The sequence below is a fragment of the Leuresthes tenuis genome, unplaced genomic scaffold (assembly GCF_036924035.1).
Source record: "Leuresthes tenuis unplaced genomic scaffold, fLeuTen1.0.hap1 SCAF_18, whole genome shotgun sequence".
Taxonomy (NCBI): domain Eukaryota; kingdom Metazoa; phylum Chordata; class Actinopteri; order Atheriniformes; family Atherinopsidae; genus Leuresthes; species Leuresthes tenuis.
In genome coordinates this window covers 13187385-13207558 of record NW_027325372.1, presented here as the reverse complement: position 1 = coordinate 13207558, position 20174 = coordinate 13187385, and the positions used below count along the sequence as shown (strand labels likewise).

The 20174-nt window shown below is 40.7% G+C and overlaps 2 protein-coding genes across 2 annotated transcripts in view; one reads left to right on the top strand and one right to left on the bottom strand.

Annotated features, from left to right (window-relative positions):
• The window catches only part of necab1 (N-terminal EF-hand calcium binding protein 1), a 34536-nt gene extending 29642 nt beyond the window's left edge, over positions 1 to 4894 (bottom strand). The window contains exons 1-2 of the mRNA XM_072370411.1: positions 4754 to 4894; positions 2654 to 2678 (exon numbers count right to left, since the gene is read on the bottom strand). Coding sequence (XP_072226512.1) covers positions 2654 to 2678; positions 4754 to 4843 — 115 coding nt within the window. The 5' untranslated portion in view covers positions 4844 to 4894. The remainder of the gene's footprint in view (positions 1 to 2653; positions 2679 to 4753) is intronic.
• A 3609-nt stretch (positions 4895 to 8503) lies between these two features.
• tmem64 (transmembrane protein 64) lies at positions 8504 to 19943 on the top strand. Its single transcript, XM_072370022.1, has 3 exons — positions 8504 to 9993; positions 15513 to 15668; positions 16966 to 19943. The coding sequence occupies exons 1-3, from the start codon at positions 9283 to 9285 to the stop codon at positions 17155 to 17157; spliced, it is 1059 nt and encodes a 352-aa protein (XP_072226123.1). The 5' UTR covers positions 8504 to 9282; the 3' UTR covers positions 17158 to 19943.
• Positions 19944 to 20174: the final 231 nt, after the last annotated feature.

The window sequence follows — 20174 nt, the reverse complement described above, 5'->3', positions numbered from 1 at the left end:
TTAAAATTTCTAAAATGTGCTTGGTGGTGTATTGTGTTTTGAAGCTTAGGGCCACTATAGATGACGATTAATTATAAAGTTCAAATTCAAAACGTACACTGTTTGGAGGAAAGTCAACTGTGTGTCAGTTTGTAAGTTATGAAATTTAATTCCTGTATTTTCCTTGTTTTCTGTAAAATTTCTTATCAAATGGTCATTTAAACTGAAAAAATATATAAAACACCAAAAGCAGTTTGGTTTGACAAGTTAGTCTTAGTATAATAATTATAATAGTATAATAATTGAATAATTATTCAATTCGAAGTTTAAAAGTGTGTTCCAGAAGAGTTAAAGTTCATGGCATCTCGATCCCTGAACATAATCATAGGAAGATGTCTTCTTTTATCCAAAAAAGCGACTCTCTAGAGTCTCTGGGGTCAACCAGATTGAGAAAGACTGTGGCAATTTCAGAAACAGAAACATTTCTGTATGTAAATTTGCATACATAGTTAAAGGATTCAGAGAATCCAGAAAATCTCTGAGGACAAAGAACAATATTAAAAACCAGCGCTGAAAGGCTGTGATAGTCAGGCCCCCAGGCATCACTCAGACTTGTTTATGTAGTATAAATCAGTGCATGGGTTCAAAACACTTCTGCAGATCATTGCCTGTGAACGCAGTACGGTGCCGCATCAACAAATACAAGGTAAGAGTCTACCATGAAGAAAAGAAAAGAAAATATATGTACATATGTGTGTGTGCAAAATAAATGATGTGATGAAAAACTGTATCGTGTCCTGACAAACAAAGTTTTCATTTCATTTCAGAAATAATGGATTTTATGCCCTCCAGGCTTAATAGAAGAGATGAGCCATCCGGCTTGTTATCAAGGCCAACATCTGTGATGATACAGAGGTGCATTAGTGCGCGTGGCATGGATAGCTGGCACATCTGTGAAGGCACCATCAACACTGAATGATATGTACTGCTTTTGGGTCAACATATGCTGCCATCTAGTAGATCAAACAAAAGATACAACGTTATTACATCAGTTGTTCTCATCGGTTTGCAGACGGTGGTAAACATGCCCCTGTCCCAATGTTTTTTTTAAATCTTTGCTAGCATCCAATTCAAAATGAGCATTCATCTAAAATAAAGACAGTAAGATTTCTCACTTTCAGAATAAGAAACAAACAAACACTAGAACTTCTTTTTTGGGGATGAGTATGGCATTTCATGGCATTTCATCTGTTTGTGTAATTTTCTAAGCAATGAAAACATTAAATTCTTGGGGGGGGGGATTCTTACATTCTGCCAGCATTTTCTGGAAGCACCGTTCCAACCCCAATCCATAAAAAGGTTTGAGTAAAATGTTAATAAAAAAACAATGCAATGATTTGTAAATCTCATGAGTCAGTGTTTTATTTAAAATAGAACATAGAAAATGGATCATATGCTAAGATCCTTCCATCTCCTGCTTCAAGAAGTCAATGTCTGCACCATGCCTGCACTTAAGCATTTGCATTTCAAGCAGCAAATGAAGTGTCTTGGAGAGATACGAGCTGTCACTTTACAAGTGATGTTGGACTTATTAGAGACGGACAGAAACTAAACCAAAACCAAATGTGCTGCAGTTGCAGGGAAACCGATAACAAAATATAAGAAGATGTCAGAAGCTGATAAAGGTTTTTTTCGTAATATGTTTTATTTATATGTAACTAAGGCAACATGGCAGTGACGATCGCATTGTAAAAACAATGCAGTTCAGACTGAACCAGTGCTCAACCCATACCGCTGTGTCACCATAAAGTGACAAAAGTATTTTAGTAAAGAGTTGGAATGAATGTTGGTCTCAAGCTCACGTCACACAAAGGCCCACTGTTGAGAGAGCAGTGCTTAGCTCTTTTATCATATTTAATACGTGATAGTAAACCCATGGAGCTTGCCCCGTGTCGTCAGTAAACAGCACATTCTGTATGTTGTAGTCACACATTATCAAGATGTGGCTACAAATTTGTCACCATGCTCCCATGCCTTATTTACTCCACAATTAAATCATCTAATTCATCTGATACTGACTCCTGGCACATGTTATTGATCTTGTAGCCGTGCATTGATAAGTTGTGACATTGACATTTCTCCACTAATATCATGAGGAGGGCTCTTTACACAGAACAATCTCTCAGCTTGACTTACTGAAATAAATCAAACAAGCAAAATGCAAAGCCAGTGTGCCACAAAACAGATAGATTCACTGAGTTAGATGTGCTTTGTTGTCTGCTCTCCCTCGGTAATTTGAAAATGAGGCACGTATTTTTCTATGCGTGTCCTGCATTAGGTGAGCATATTACACATGAAAGAGCAGCTGAAATAAAAGCAGAATTTGCAGCACTACGTCATTTAATGTGGACTCCAATTATGAAAGTGTCTCCAAATTGTGCACATTTTGGATGTTTTTCTTCATTTATGCTCCGAAACAAAACCTCAGCAGCCATGGTCAGTTTCCTGTTTCCATGGAAACTGAAAGAGTATCAGCAGAGAGTCATGATTGGAATTTCATTGAGAAAGTACATCTGTTTTGGCACATGTGAAATACGGGTTGAAGTAATGCTTCAGACAGAAAGGCAATGGTTTGTTGGTGAGTCTTAAGGGAGAAGGATGTTTGGGAACATACCGTTTTTATCAGCCCTCCGCAAAATCTGTCATGAGAAAGAGGGAAAGAGGGATGTCAAAAAAGGTAACACATCAAAGTTAAAATATATGTGTGTATGTGCATGCTTGCAAGTATGGGGATCATTGATCACACATGCGAAAGTAGTTTGTCGTTGAATTATTGATTGTTCTGTCCCGGAGTGCAGAGGGGATGAAAGAGAGAGTGGCAATGACCACATCAGCTTTAAACCAATCTAAAGATAGCATTGCCCACTTTTCCTCCTGGTCATAATTTCACTCAAAGAAAATCTGGACATTCAGCATCATAGAATCTATCTATATATGCAAGATTTTTTATTAAAACCATAAAAAATCTTTTTATTTGTTTATTTTCCCAACTGACAGGATTTTTTAATCAACAAACAGATAAAAAAAATACTGACTTGTAACACTTGTCTGTTTGTTCTCTCCTCTGAGTTACAGACTGTCACATTTAGCTCACATTTAGCTTAAACCTGCTCTGTCTCTTCTCTTATCTAATTTCTGGACCACTATTTACGGCACGTAGGTGAATAAAAAAATAAGTAACAACTTTTAATTGCAAAAATTTTCTAGCATTTTCTATACCAAATGTTGGATGCTTCCATCTGGACTTTGTTGCTTTTCCTGATTTTAAATAAGGGTGCATTGACATCACTGCTGATTGGGCAAAACATTTGAAGTCATCACCCTCTGTTCTAGGAATCTTTGATAAGCACTGTTCATCCTATAGATCATCAAATATTACTTAGATTTTACCACTTCATTATTTAAATATCCTGAATATTAATCAAAGAAAATAATCACTACTCTCGCCTTCAGAATTGGGATAACTGCTCTTTCTGTTCTTCTAACTTATATTTCATGATGCCACCTGTACATTATATAAATATATTATATACTGTTTTAGTCTATATAAGGTAATATTTGGGCTGCAGTCACGGGAAGACCTACATCTGGGTCTCATCTGACCTCATTTCAAATCTCAGCCAAACCAAATTAATATTATATGCACAATTCCTGAAGTTAAATAATGAAACTAAGTGTAAAATCTGAGTGACAGCAGTGGAATAAAAACATCTAAAGAATTCCTGGATTTGAAGCCAGAATTTCCATGACACGCAGAAAACTGCAGTTAATGTTGAGGCTCAGTATGAGTCAAGCAATATCACGTTGTCCCCCAGCTCGCCCCTGACAGTATGAGGTTGTTTCTTCCCCTGTCTCGCAGTGTCAGATGATGGAGCATCTACTTGACATCAATTTAACGTTTGAAATGGTTTCCACCTTGGCATCGCCAACTGCCTTCCCTTCAACCCAAAAGGCAGCCAGCAGATTTTTGTTGAGGACATCACAAGTGAACGAAAGCGTGGAGGAATGAGTGTAATATAATGAGGTGGTGGATCAGAGAAAGAAGGCATGAAACAGCAGAGGTAAATCTCCTGGGAGATGACTGTCAGCTCATATGCATAACCATGCAATTTTGATATTTACATTTTCGTCATATGAGTGAGATCTATAAAATAAATTATTCAAGACCCCTTATTTGCAGTTGCCATTAAAAAAATAAAAACTTTTAGGCTCAGAAATTCTTAATGTGTAAATTATCTTTGTTCTATCTGAGCTACATTTGCTCCTTTAAGGTAAAAAAAGACTAATGCAGACTTTAATCAAACCAAGTGGATCTCTTCTAATTCACTAATTTGATGTGTGGTCATGAGCACTAACATGTAAAGGGATAGTCAGTCTTTAAAATCCTTTCACCAAATTGAAAAAAAAAAGAAGAAAAGATTCATTAGGAGGATCCGTGCCTGAAAAGCCACAATTTTGGCATGTGTGTGTTAAGGTTACCCATAACAATCTGTTTTGATTGTGTTTGTTTGAATTGTTTGTCCGGTGAACCCTTTACTTTTTGATATATATATATATATTCATCTGATAAAGGCTACATATTATTTAGCAAGTAATTCAAAAATAACATTAATACAAAACAGCTGAAGTTATTACAAGTAGTCAACGATTAAAATATGTGTTTATACGTAAGTGTAAGCGCTGCCCTTAAAAACGCATGAAAATCCATACTTACATCAATGAAAATTGACATTCCCCTTTTGAGCTCCAATTGAGAGCAGGGCTCCTCAGACACAGACTGGACCTCCTCTAAACAATCCATCATCCACAGAGAGACTGCTGGTGTAAACTGCAGAGGAATGTGTCCGCGGGAGCCTCTTAACACGGAGCACTGGCACTGGTCTGGTAAAGGAGCTGATGTGAAGTGAGACGGAGTCAGACACGGTTTCCAAACTAAAGTGTCAATACATAACATTTGCTTTACAGACAGCCACAATATTTGAGATTCTCTCTATTTCTTCAAGTTTAAAACAGAGAGCTGATCCAGACATTCACCTGAAAGTTTTCTTGCACGAGGCCGACACACACGAGCACTTTGTCCAGCTGGTGCATTTTATTTTGGCATACTTCCTGTTAGGTGCTGACTGGCTCTTTCTGCTTTCACACAGCAGTTCTCCCATCTGTTGGCAAAGAATGAAGGTCTTTCCCTCTGTTTTAACCTTTAAAATATCTGTCCACAGGCGACCAAACTTCCTCCAACAAATCACTAATAAAATATGGCTTCTGTCGGAGAAATTCTGAAACCGTCACTGTATCAAAATAAGATGTCTTTGTCACATGCAGCCAAATGAGCAGCACAAATATGCCAAGACAGGAGCGCTATATATAGTAGACTTTTTATAGAAGGTACAAAGTCCACATAAAAGGTCGATTCAGCTTCAATGAAACAATGTCTTCAGACAGTTTCACCCCTCCGGCTAGATTCTAAAATATGTGATGTTGATCATTAGTGGCGTGTTTCTAAAGTGAAGGACAATCCTGATGCAAACCTGCTCAGCAGGTACTTGTTAATCTGTTTTTAGCAGCAGCATTTCACCCTTTAATTTTGGCCCCAAAAAATTATGTCAATTTAAATGAAGAAATTCTAGTTGTCATTGCTTCTGACTCATTAGAAAATATACCAAAAATAAAAATGTACAATAAATACTACTCACATCTTTAACCACATTAAGTGAAACTAATTCATTTTTAGGAAAAATGTGGGGAAAGACACTTTGATAAAATCTAAGTAAAAATGTTGAGAGAAGCATTACAATAGATTTATGATTTGCGAGCGACTGTATGACATTTAACACACGATCATTTTTCCCAGACTATATCTAATCATTTGATTTCACTATCAGCAGTTATTAATTTCCTGGAAAGGAAAGGGCAGACTGCCTGATCCCATCATTTCTCCTTAGAAATGACCAGCAGCTTGGACTGATGGGAAAACTGTGTAACAGTTCCATCTAGTGGAGTACTTTGAAAGCACACTGACATGGTTTAAAGTAAAAAGAAGAAAGACTAATAGTGGAGAGGATGCAGCATTAAGGACCACCACCTCTGAACTGGAAGAATCAGGCTGTGAGCAGAGGCACAGTACGTATGAATTCACATGTTGTCTGCTTCACTCGCCTTTTTGGCAAGCACGCAAAGCTCCCAGCCTACATTTTCTTGAGCTTCTTTATTGTACTGTATGCTCATAAAATGGAGAAAGCTGAAGAATATTTCTATGTTCATCCAAACACAAATCCATCCAAACTGTATGTTGTTTTTTTCTGTCAGTAATGTATTTTGACATTATGGTGTTCATTTACTTTGATAACTTGTGTTATTCTCTCATCGCCAATAATAGCAATATGTCTGTGAACATAATTTCTTTATTTGCACTGAAGTTGTATGCTCACAGAAAAACAATGTAGGCTTCAGTTTTGAGGAACTTTTATGCCACTTTTGTCTGATGAACTGCATTTCAAATTTTTCTCTTTCTCTGTTGCTTCACTGGACCTATCTTACAACTGCAGGACAAACCATAGAGAGCTTCAGCTGTGTGTGTTATGTATCTGTATTATGATAATCCATAACTAAAAGAGTCTGCATATGATGGCGTGTTACTTTGATTCCGAGTACTTTTTCTCATTACTTTAAATTGCCTAAAATTGTTTTGTCCGTCATACTTAAGCGCTTTTGATAAAATTGTGGATGCATGATGTAATAGAGTATCTGTATCTTGGGACAATATGAATTTCAAGGATGTGTGTGGTAAATTCACGCCTATAATAACTTTCAATTTCAATTCGGCACTCTCCAACACAACTCTAAGCAGTACAGAGGCCCCACAGGACTGCGTCACTTCCCCATTTCTCTCTTCATTGACTGGTGTGATGCCTACAAACTTCACATTGACACAACAAAAACTGTTGAGATGTTGCTGGACCCCAAATCACTTGGTGATCGGAGTCCTGTGAGCATACATGGCAACTCCATCAACCAGGTCACATCATTTAAATATCATGGTGTGCACATTGATAGTGACTTCAATTGGCACACACAGGTGGAAAAGGTCTGTACCAGGGTTTATCAGCGCCTTATTCATTTTCTGAGACGACTCCGACTGTTTGGCGTCTGGAGAAATATTATGGCTATTTTCTACAGAGCAACAATAGAGTCCATAATCAGGTATGGCATTCCTCTCCACAAGACCTTTTTGAGCTATCAAACAGGCCAAAAACATCCTCACTGACACATCACATGTGCTCAGTCCAGAATACACATTATTAAACTCAGGAAAAAGGTACAAGGTTCCACTCTGTAAACATAATCGCCCCAAATACCCATTTATCCCCCTGTCAATTAAGCTCATTAACAAGCAGCTAGGGGAGGAAGAAAAGGAAAGGAAGAGGCAAACAAGGCCGAGGTAATGGATGTATTTTTCTGAATGTTAATTTGCACATTGTGTCAGATTATTTTGAGTGTACTTATGAGTTTTTGAGTTTTGTGTATATACGCGTTTTTAGTGTTTTCTTTTTTTGTATTACACTGCAGCACTGCTCTTTTATCCAAGACAAATTTCTCCAAAATAGAAAATAAAGAAACCTTGAACCTTGAACTCCATCATCATTTATAAAACTGGTTAGCAATTTTACCTCACAGCAAGAACGTTCCTGCTTCAAATCCTACATGTCCTCCCCACACATGCATTAGATATCTTTGTGTACTCTGGTCTCTTTCAAACGTCCAATAACATGGACAAATGTATAATGTGCCTAACGTAAGAGGTATAAGTTTGGAGCTTGTGTATTTTCTTTGTGGAAATAATGCAGTCGACCGGTATGCATAGTAGGCCAAAGTGTCTGAGCTGTAACTTCTGCTTCGGAAGATAGCCATGTTTGGTGTTTCAGTAGGCAGGAGCTCAGACTTAGTTCTCAGTTTTAAACAGAAAGGTTTTATGCATTAATGAACACTGGAAGAACTGGTTTAAATTCTTTAAATTTCTTATACACAAAAGAGCTCTTTAGTTAGTTGCTAAAAAAAGCCTTAACCTCTTTCCCCCTAACTTTTGTTTCTGTAATATTTGCATGTGGATGTATATTTCACACCAAGATGGGAAAAGTGGTATAATTTTCGTCTACTTGTTTTCAGAGTAAAAAAAAAAAAGACATTTCAAGTTGATGTTTGCTTTACATTTATCCTGCTGATAAAATTCAGGAGGTCAGTTAAACTTACCGAGGAAAAATATTTACTTTAGTTTAATTAGTTTATTCTGCTTATGTGGCAACAGCATCGGGGCTCTGACAGCAGCATCAGAAGTTAATAGATCAAAAACAAACGCCACTTGTCATGAAATCCCGCGAATTCTCGCGATGACAGTAGGAGCTCTCTGATTGGTATAGAACGTCATAAAGGTGGCTCATGTGGGCTGAGGTTACTTGGCATTCTGGGACACAAACAGTGGTCGGTATGAATAGCTTTAACAGCAACAACAGCAGTACCATCCACCGTGGAAGGAGGGCGACGAGATCAACAACACCCAGCCAGAAGTGAGGGGACAAGCTGGTTTTCCGTATCCGTCTGTTTGCTGCCGTAGAGTCCGGGAGAAGCGGAGCTGAGGGCCAGTTTTGTACGGCGGTTTAGTCTATGAAATGCAACATTGGACTTTATCCTCACAGCGGGCTGGTTAGCAAGCGATGGGAGTGAGTTAGCCTTGCAGTGATTTGTGTTTGTGTGTTAGCTGAATGGGAATGCTTGGGGAGTGTTAAAGTTCACGCACAGGTCCTCTTCTCGTCATATCGGTCCTGTTCATATATTCTTTATTCACTGACTCAACCTTGTGTCCGAAGCTGAGTGATGACAACTCTGAATATGGCGAGTGTTAGAGACAACGACTGCAAAACTGACACCTTTAAGTCACTGGACTGGCATATTCCACAGCTAGTGTACCCAAGATAAACATTGCTAGACAAAGCGGTTCATGTAATGGACGAGGAAAGTGACTCCTTATATTTTTGTCTCACTGCACATCAATGGGATTCCACTGCTGAAGCCATCATCATAACAGTTAGTGAAATCTGTATCGATTGAAGCTCAACAGATCAACACTGTTAGGCATGGACTTGAGCTGGACGTGAAGGCTGTCTGGAAACGTTACATCACAGCTGTCTCCAGGTGGGACGGGTTATCTGAGCCCTGCTGCTGGTCCCCAGAGTTTGTTGGAGGGTCATCATGTCCATGTCAGGGGCCACGACCGTGCAGCTGTTCACCAAGCTTGTAAAGCATGCAGTGGGCAAAATGCAGATTCAGCTGAACCGCTGGTTGCAGAGGACTGCCCCAGATGACTGTGACAAAATTGACATCCTAATATGCAGCGCCTTTGATGAGAGAGGCGCTGGCACTGGGAAGTCAGAAGGGGACCCTGAAGTTATCGTAGACACAGGGGGGTCGACTTTCACCAGCGGTGGAGAGTTCAGACACCCGTGCTGCATCACCACCTTCTGCTTCAAGAGCGCCCTGCTGGCATGCATCCTGACCGCCGTGTGCTTCTCCTCAGTTGCCCTTGTGCGGCAATACCTCAAGGACCTCCTGCTCTGGGTGGAGAGTTTGGACAGCTTCGTTGGAGCCATGCTGTTCATAGTTGGTTTGATTATTGTGTCCTTTCCATGTGGATGGGGATATATTGTTCTTAATGTGGCAGCCGGCTACCTCTATGGCTTTGTGTTGGGCATGGGACTAGTTATGGTGGGAGTTCTAATAGGGACCTTTGTGGCACACCTGGTGTGCAAACGCTTATTGACTGACTGGGTGCTGAACAAAGTTGGGAACAATGAACAGCTCAGTGCTGTTATACGCGTGGTGGAAGGAGGAAGTGGACTCAAAATTGTTGCCTTAGCGAGACTCACCCCCATACCATTTGGGCTCCAAAATGCAGTTTTCTCGGTGAGTATGAAAACCCAATTACTATATTCTCCTGTTCATATCAGATAGACATTAGACAGTCATGTAAAGTCATGGGTTGCAGTAGAAAGGTCACAGCCGTGGACTGTCCAGGAGCAGAACTCATTATCCTGCTTGGAGGATGATTCAACAAATCGCTCGCAGTCCTGACAATTAAACCTGTGACCTTTTCATTTTAGAGAAAAGTGAAGTGAAATTCTTACTGCGAGGCCGGCTGACACTCAAGGGAAATCATTACTAGCCAGGAGCCATTCAGGAATAGCCACTACCATTTTAACAGCGAGGAGCTGTGAACATTGAACATAGCAGTTGTCGTTTTACTTCAATACCAAAGGCAGGACACAGCCTGTCAGCGAAAATGGAAATATATGGACTATCCTCAGAGTGGACTTCTTGTAGATGGCGAGCGCTCCTGCGAAATTGACCCCCGATGAGCAAAGTCCCTTTTTGAAAATGGGATTTTCTGTTTTTTAACGTGTTCACGCAAAGTACACAAGGCTAAAGAGATTTTTATTCGCAAAAGAGCAAAGATAAGCAGTTTCAAGATACTGCTTCCCTGTGCATCTCTACACTTAAACCTGAGGCCGTGACCTTCATACACTGCATGAATATTTTATGCCCACTGATTGGCCCTCTCAGACAACTCACTGATACCTTCAAACGTTAAAAACCTCAAAGGAGCAGTTCTTGTGTTGTAGGAAATCATGCGGTAGGTCAGTCGGCAAGGAAAACATAATGACAATTTTAATCAAATGCTTAATGAATTTTAATGACCCGAGGGTGATGTTGAACCTGTGGCCACTCAGGCTTAAACTTTTGAAAGCACTTCTCATCCCTTTCTTCAGTGGCAAGAAATTGGAGAGCATCTCTCCTGTCGCTTGTGCCATTTTCAGAAGCTTTGATACTTTTTCTTAGAAATCTGACTTCTACTTATTGTATATTTTTCCTACATTAGCCGGAGAGTTACGGTATTATACAGTTGTTATTTGGAGGTTCTGAGTTAGCACTCCCAAGTACAAACGGTGTCAGATTTTAAACAAAAGAAAACCGTGTCAAGAGTTTGCCTCCTGGTATCCTCAGAAATCCTCAGAAATCCTCAGAAGCCATCAAATACAAACCGTTGGTTGCAAACTAGTACTGTGTATGTGAATAACTTTGAAGGTCAGACTAAACAGGTATACATATGTACTGATCAGAACGGCTGACGGTGCAGTACTTCAACAAGACTGAGATCCGACAACCTTGGAAAAGGAGTTCAGAGTGGAAAAAAAGCTTTTTAAGCAAAGCTTGAAATGTAGCAACTTAAATTCCTCCTTTTCAAAGCTGAAGTCCCATTACTAAACCAATTAGATACCACAAAGTATCTTAATTGGTGTTCAGTCAAAACCTTAACCGTCTATTATGTATGTAATGTTGAAGTAGCTTCAGGTGTCTTTTTATGTATATACTGTATATATATATATATATATAATATGTATATATGTTCTGTGTATAGAACTCTGTGCCCATAGAAACAAAAATGTTTTAAGAGCAGAAACCAGTAGGACAAACATTCCAAAGAGGGGAGCTTGAAAGGCATTTATAGCCTACAGCACGAAGAAGTTGAAGCACAGGCCTGAGGTGGGAAGAGGGGGAAAAAAAAGAAGATGACGTAAGTGTGTATCGCACGCTCGGTAATTGTATGGTTCAAAAGCAGAGCAGCGTCTGCGGCGGCAGATTTACTTAGACATTTTTCGTCTTTGTGGAGATGGCTGTTGTGCTTCGGCTTTGACGTTTGACAGCCTCAAACACACACGCCTAAACCATCCGAGAACAAAACCAGTTTTTGGTGAACCTGCTGTGCATTACAGCTATGATGAAGCTGTTAAGATTTCAAGCATTTTCAAGTTGAAAGCCATTTTTAGATGGAATGTGGGGTTAATGGAACACGATGACGCCACGTTGAACTCTTTATTGATTGGAGATATAGGCTGCTGAGCACGTTTCTTGTTGTTGATCTTTGTTTTATCTCTTATTGTTATAGACTTGGATAACCGTAGTGCATGCATATATGTTTGTGTTTATGGTTTCCGTTCAAAATAACCCTTGCTCTTTTGAGATAAGCGGGGCGAGATCATTTGAATAATCAGCTATTTTGCAGGCGATTGACTCACAGCTGGCTGTAAATGTTTGTGCTCTGTGCGTTGGCTGACATTTTGAAAGCATCTCAAATTCCAGTGCTCGGGCTGTGACACTAACGTCGAGTCGACTTGTTTTTTGTTTCGTTAACAAAAGTAGGAACTGGGGAATAGTTGAGTTGCTCTTCCATATCTGTGACTGTTGTTTGAACATGTCACAACAGCAGTCTGCCTTTGTGCCGTTTGATTTTTGGTGTTAGAGGTCTGTTTGTTTAAAGCTGAACTTGTTTCTTTTTTTCAGCCTGTTCTTATTTTACCCTTATTTTATTGTGCAAGTCCAAATTAAGCTCCAACTGATTTCTGAAATGCTAAATACTGGCATTTTCCCCGTGCGACTGCCACACTGTGATCAGTGGTTTACCTGATCTGACAGATTTCTTTTAAAGTGAACGAAACACACCACAAAGCCAGCAGATGGTTATCTTTTGCTTGACTGGCTTAAATGGCACCTGTTTTTTTTCATTGGTTCCTGCCGTAGGCTGGATAGTTGAGACATACTTTATCTCTGTGTCCAAAGGGTGAAATGTCTCTCTCGTGTCAGGGTCACCCGTGAAGCTTCAAATGTTTCAAGCTTCCCGATATTCCCCTCTGCAGAGGTGATGGTGACATAAAGACTTAATGCACCGTGTCGGTCAGCTCATCTTAATATTACTCGCATTAGTTTGTTCGGGTGAAGTCACAAGGTGATCTAATTGACAGTCTTGTAAAATTGAGCATGTGTTGAGCATCTTTGAAATGGCTGAACCAGAAGTGGGTCACATTTTGTTGTCTGCCACTTTGAATTTGCCATATTTTTGCTCCGTGGATTCAGCTTTTGACAGCTGTTTGTCTTTGAGACTTTGACATGTACACGCAGAGAGTGTTAATAAGTAACTTCACATGCCGCCAGCTGATGATTTATTGCTTTTAGCGTGAGGTGTACAGTCTACTGTGGCTGTGTTTTCTCTGTGGTCGCTGTAGAAACATGGCACAGATGTATGAAAAAAAATGTTTCCTTCCAATATGACAAAAGCACAACAAGTCAGGTTTTCAAATGTTTCTACACTAATGAAAACATCGTTATAAATATGTCACCGCAAATAGTACTCTGTGGAATTTCTGAATCGGTAATAACTAAACCGATATTCAAGGGTGGCAGAAACTGGAGATGGCTCAAGCCGTCGCCTCACACAGAGCTCGGTGTGAAACTCTTTTGTTCCAGTTAGAGTTGTAAATGTCAGCGTGGAGCCTTCATTAGGGAGTCAAAGCCGGCCCTGCTCGAAGGAGGTTAATAAGATGAATCCCTCTCTCAGTCCATCTCCTCTGCAACATGTTCACCTCCCAGTCCAGAGGGCTTTCAAACGCGGCCCGGGCTCTCACTGCACCCCTTGTAATTCACCCCACCGAGGCTCATTACTGAGCCGAGCTGATACTGTATCTTTACGGTTGTATCCCCCAATAATAAAACGTGAAACTCGCTGTGAGTGGCTTCTTCCAGGCTCACACTGGCTCATGGTGGAATTATGTCTCGTCTGCTCTGCCCTTGGTAAGCACTTCTTGTGGGTCAGGCTACATTTCACCGAGCCCCCCTCTTGTTTCTGCTGAAGTGGATGGTGCTACATTATAGCGGGTAACCTAAAACGACCCAGAGACTGCAGTAGTTAGCAAAATGATGGGACAGCTCAGGGAGAGTGTTTGTAAGGACGAAGTGGACATCTTCAGCTGCTTTTTCCATTCGAGTTGCACCAAGTGCTGCTGCTCGCTAGCTGGGTTCCATCTCTTTTCTATGTTAATGAGCAGGTGAAGTAATTAAGGCGTTTATCGGTTTATAGGATCCTAGTACAAACAAACCCGATGTGCAGCTTTAAAACGCACAGCGTGTTTCACCCTTTGTTACAAGAGATGTGAGTCCAGATAAAAAAGAAAAAAGGATAAAATCACAGTGGATGAAGTTTGCTACATTGCCAAGATGCCCTACTTATTGTTTTGTTTATGAACACAACATCAGACCTGCATCACTGCTCCTCTGAATGAATCAGGTCAAGCACACTATGGGGTTCTTTTCCACTTGAATTTGCAGATTATCTCGATACACAGGCTCGAAGAAGCGAGTAGGAGGTTCGGTGGGGATTCTCTGCACGCTTATGAAAATACCAACGAACGACGAGCCCTTTTCTGGTCGAACCCAAGGCAGCTGCGTAGATGCCTGGGTGGGAAGGGACTTTAGAGAACTGCTGCCTCACATGTCAGAGATGATGGCTGAGAGAAGAGACTGCATTCCTTTTCTTCTCCAGCGCACGCACGAGATCAGCTGAAAGTTTTTCATGTCGACACATTGTGTGGACACGTCAGTGCTCATCTTACAAGGAGGACGGACCGCTCCATTATTGTTCAGATGGAAGAATATACGAGTAAAAACCAGCCAGACGACAACATTAGATGGAAGTTTTTGATAACATCCAAGTGGGAGCGTGGCTCTCATCAGGGTGTAGTTTCACAACAGGAGAAGGTTCAGGATTTATTGCTGCAATGAGACATTTGGGTTGGATCTAAGGGTTTTTTTTTCTCTACGCCCTGACAGCGTTTTGGCACGGGCTGCAACATGCTACAGCCCCCCGATACGCTGACATCAGCCCCAGTCTAGTCACAGTGCCAAGGTCACATCCACACACAGCCCGCACAGTCACACTGCAGTTTGTGTCATCACTTAATCCGAGGATCGCGGGTGACAGCAACACAGACACTTGTTTATATTTAGGTGGCTGTGCCGAGATATGAAATCAGACACTGAGCAGGATGTTTGCTGACATGATGTAGATCAAGGTAGTCGCCCCAGATGGTTCTCAGAAGTTGTTTCCCAGCACAACCAGGATCCTGCAGATTTAATTTTTGAACATCTTTGTTTATTTTGCGGTTTTAGCCAATAACTAAAGTGACACGCAGCCAAGGAGGACATTGTACCAAACCTTACAAGTTTGCAGCTGTGTTGAGCAACTGCTAATTTGTGATGCTGACAATTCAAGCCATTGTGAATTAGGTCATGATAGTTTGTACTGATGCACAATGAATTCACTATCCTCACTTTAACTAAAACATTTGTTAACTTTTCTGCTATTTTTAATAATTTTTTTGCCACTTTTCTTATGTCTTCTTGCAAAAGTTGGTGCACAAACCAACAGTTTAAAAAAAAACAAAAAAAACTCTAACTATCCCAGTGGTCTTAAACAGGTTCCACAGGCAGACTCTATATAAACTAATGGTGCATTAGATGATTTTCATCCAAAAGCTGTAATGTAAGATGCAATTTTTTTAAAACCTGTATCTTGTCTGTGCTTTTGTTTTAAGATCACAGATGTGTCCTTGCCAAACTACCTGGTGGCCTCCTCCGTGGGTCTGTTGCCCACACAGCTTCTCAACTCCTACCTGGGCACCACGCTTCGGACAATGGAGGACGTCATCGCTGAGCAGAGCGTCAGCGGCTACTTTGTCTTCAGCCTGCAGGTGAGCCGATGCTGGAAAAAACCCTATAATATTGAATTGTATTGATTTGGAAGATAAAGAATAGAACTGAGTCAGCTGAATTAATTGCATTATAACTGGACTGTTTTATATCGAACTTGAACTTAACTCGTAAAGCGCTACAACTAAAGAATAAGCAACTTAGATCTTGTCGAGAAGAAGTTCATGGAGTAGTTTATTTATGGTTTAGAATGATGTCAAACACATATTTAGCTCCTGACTTTTTGCTCAAACACAAACTAAATTCCTCCTTCAGGTTATTTTTTTGCTTCTTTCTTCTTGGCATAAAACCAAAAGGCATCCACGCTGGAGTGTTGGATCAAACCTGACAGACTGACATAGACATTTTTGAAAATTAGGATTTCTGCCCCATTCTAATTTTTATCCAAAATGACTGTAGTCAGCCCACAGGATTGCGGTCAGGCAGCTGTGGGATAATTGCCGTAAACCTTAAGCTATAAACTGTTCTATAGAAAATGGAACATTGAAAATTACATGAAAAATGTATGTTTTTCTCAGATTTTTCAGCACTTAAAAACATGTCTATGTCATCACGCCACGATCTAAAAAGCTCTTTGAGACCTCCAGACAGTTGGTGTTTTGATCTGGTAAGGGATTTATAAAGATCTGCATTCCACTGTTGCACTGTGGGATTTATTTCAGATGACTGGTAGCCGTAGCACAAGAGCCGTATGATGCCAAAGTAAGTCTTCCAGAAATTCCACTTTTCCTTACGGGATCTGCAGGAAACTTAATTTGGTCAGTGTCAAAAGTGTTTATAGTCAATAAGACGGAGCAAAAACAATCTGATGGAGAAAAAGAACGTCTTTTAAAATGGAAGTAGGCCTTTTAACAGGAAAGTAATTCCAAGCAGCAAATCCAGCAAGAAATGGCTCAAAAAGAAGAAATGGAGAGTTGCGAAAAAGCCAAAGTCTAAGGCCCATTTGAAGCTCATAAAAGAGAGGGGTGAAATAATTTTAGCCAACTGATGTCAGGGAATGAAGAGCAAATATGCGATCGAACAGCTCCCGTATCTGACATTTTGGACAGTTCCAGCTTCATTTAATTCCGTCTAAAGCGTCTGCGAAGCTCGTGCTAACCTGAAAGCTTTCGCTTCATATTGATGACTGTTTTGTTCCGATCTAAAGTTCTCTGTCTGTGTTGACTTTATGTGAACTGTATTCAGAAAATTGGCGAACCACTTTTTATCCAGAGATCCAAGACATTTGATACATTTCTGAGTGCAGCAGCCTTTACTTCTTTCGCTGTCCCACTGCAGATCATCATCAGCATCGGCCTGATGTTCTACGTCGTGCACCGGGCTCAGGTTGAGCTGAACGCAGCCATCGCTGCCTGCCAGATGGAGCTGAAGTCGTCACACATGAACGGCTCCTCCACCGGCCACGGCAGCTTCACCCACCGCAGCAAGAGGGCGACGGCCGGCGGCGGGAGCTGCGTCAACGTGGTGTGACCTCAAGTGGCTGCGCGGGCTGCAGGCTCCGGCGGTTTGGTCGCGGACTCGGAAAGCCGCGCAGCTTAAGGGAACCCGCTGGGTTCAGATGGCTCTCGGAGCATGCTGGTGGCACAGTTTACCATTTTCATCGTGACATCCTACTCTGACCACCCATGTGAGAAAGTGTCTGTTCAGCCTGGTGGGACGGCGCTCCTTTCACAAACCGGTGCCCCAAAAAAAAACGGTTTTGTGGTACGTCGTGGGAGGAGTACTTTTCTTCTTCTTCTTTTTTTTTTTTGTACTTCTAAACATCAACTGTTACAGGAGATGTCAGTGAAAATATGATGTTTTGAAACATCAGAGGTGGTGTAACAAATAGCAGGCATAGACTGCCAGCTGTCATTATGAATGTGCAATCTGGAACTTTCTATAGAACCAAGGAATTGATTATTATTATCTTTTTTTTTTTTCCATTTCCATGTCAAAGGAATGCCAACCTATGCACCTTTTATTGCATACGCTGTCTGTTTTTGTTTGTCTACATTTAGTGCTCATTTCTAATACGAAAAATAAGGGCATTATTAATACTTTGGAATATTTTGGCTTTTATTTTAATTTTTTTTTAAGTGTCTTATGATTTTTTTTTGGACTGTGAAGAAAAAAGGGGAGGGATAAGCTCTCAGTGAGCATCATCACAGGCCTCTCTGATGATGTGATTTCTTCTGGCTCATGACCACATCAGCTGAATTAGTCCTGAGATCATTTCCTCCAGCTGGAAGAAGAGTAGGTCGCGCGGCCGGAAACTCAGGAATGTTTCTGTTCGGGAAGTTTAAAGTGGAGTGCAGCGTGTTTTGCTATGGAAAGAGATGTCCTGTAAAACTTTATATTATCATTATTACTTTGTTGACATCTGCTTTTGTTTGACCTTTTCTAACTTGGCTGTGAGGATGCAGTTTCTGTTTGAATTGGACATTTCAGTGCAACACATCTGGCAGTGATGATGAAAGGGCACGAGTGTCTCATTCAGTGCTGAAACCAAACATGCATCCAGATAACACAAACCTAAATCAGTGTTTTCTTTAGGTTTTTACTCCTAGATGAGTTAGTGAGCTTGAGAAAAAGAGGCTGTTATTTTTCTGTGCCATAAACAAACGAGAAATAATAGTGACTTACTTTATTTTATTACTTTGTGATGGCAGACATTACCTGTGAACAGTTGGTTGTGTTTTAGAGCTTAATGCAACAACAAAGTTCTCATGCTGTAGATTCTTTTTGCACAGGCCAACAGACTAACATTATTTTCATATGGATATGTTAAACCAGGAGCGGGGTTTGCTGGTTAAAAGTAGAACTGGATGCGTCTCCGAAGCTGACAATCAAACACAACACGTGACACTACGTGATGAATGTGATACGATTTTATTTTTTACATTACTTGTGATGCTGCTCCTCAGACAACGTCTGGTTGAGTAATAATAAGGGCTCCTTAATGAAATATCCACACTTGTGTCCCTGTGAAGCTGTTTTGTAATGCGGGCAGAAATTTTAGTTTTTCCGTTTTGTACAAACTTTTCTTCTAAATGCCAGAATCGATGTTCGTCCAAACACATTCCACTCTGTCTGTCGTCTGACAGGCTGTTCGTTCTTCTCATGCTAAGTGTCCCCCCGTCCCCCCCCCCCCCTTTCTGTCTGAATTTAGCAATAATGTTTGACATTCAACAGCAAAAAAACACCCATTTGATTCTGTCTGTAAGCTCTTTAGCCAAGTGTTGGGAATTATTCGGTCCTCATGTTGAAGGTCTGTTTGTTTAAAAAGGAAAAAAGAAAAGAAAAAAAAAACTAATTTCAGTCGTTTTGTCGATCTGTATGTCACTATAAGATTGAGCGTTGCCATTCCCTGGTTTGTGTTACAGTGTTCAACCTGCCTTTTACCTCCTGCTGCCTCTGATGGAGAGTTCTGCGCTGCCTGTGATGTGAAAGACGCACCGACAGATGTGGTGAGCAGCAGCTCGCTCAGTTTTCCACCACTTTGTTTGGAGAGTCCCTGGGGGAAAAAAACCCCCAAAAACTATCGACCGTTTAAAGCCGTTCAGTGATCATCTTTTCAACGTCGGACTGAAACACTTCCTCGCCAACGAGGAGATTTCCCGGTTTCCAAAAGCAATCCGTCTTTTAATCTCAACGTTCCAAAAAGCGCGGAGATGTGTTTCCTGTCATCGACGGGAGCACATCATAGGCGTCCCCTTACAGAGACTCTCCCGAAACAAAGTGAGCTTGGAGAAACTGCTCGGACGTGGGTGAGAAGCAGACGTTCTACCGTGTTTATTGCAAAAACCAAACACACACAAAACTCGACCGGCCACAATATACACTACATTATATTTTAGCCTCTCAACTGGGACTTTAAAAAAAAAAAAAAAACAAAACTGAAGGTTGTGAGAAATGCATTGATTTACTCTAAAGGTTTTGGTTCTTCCTTGGTGGGCTCTACTTAACTTAGATATAGTTATGCAACAACTGATTCCTAAGGGAAGTGCATTTCATAGACACCCACGTGAGACCTGAATCTGGGACATAACTGCACACTGAAGTCTTGTAGAGGGAGACGGCGTGAATAAAGGATCAACCCGACGGTCACGTTCGGTGCTATGAAATGCAATACTTCCCCATCTGTATCAAGTGCATTACACATATACTGTATTTTGTAATACAGAGAATTTTGCAGTGTATAAATAGTATTTATCACTGTATGATGCTTGTTAAGTGTTATTTATGAAGGAGAAAATAAAACTTGTCTGAATTTGTTGCAGCTTTCTGTCTTCCTTACAGTCTCAGGCAGGCAGTTTTCACTGCTGAAACCTGTCTCGGAGCTTAATCTGAAGCCAATTTTTTTCTTTTATTTACGGAGAACCGGTGGCTCTTCAGTCTGTCTTTTTTTTTTTCTTTAAATTCTTGAGAGGAAAAATGATGCTTTTCTTGTTTTTCAGCTCAGGGTGCGTCATATGCTGCTGAGTGAGCACCAGTCCTCTTTTCCC

Bases quoted from the DNA above. Each gene is read 5' to 3' on its own strand.
- tmem64 (XM_072370022.1), top strand. From the start codon at position 9,283: ATGTCCATGTCAGGGGCCACGACCGTGCAGCTGTTCACCAAGCTTGTA. The intron at 9,994-15,512 runs GTGAGTATGAAA...TTTTGTTTTAAG, and splicing joins TCCAAAATGCAGTTTTCTCG to ATCACAGATGTGTCCTTGCC. The intron at 15,669-16,965 runs GTGAGCCGATGC...GTCCCACTGCAG, and splicing joins ACTTTGTCTTCAGCCTGCAG to ATCATCATCAGCATCGGCCT.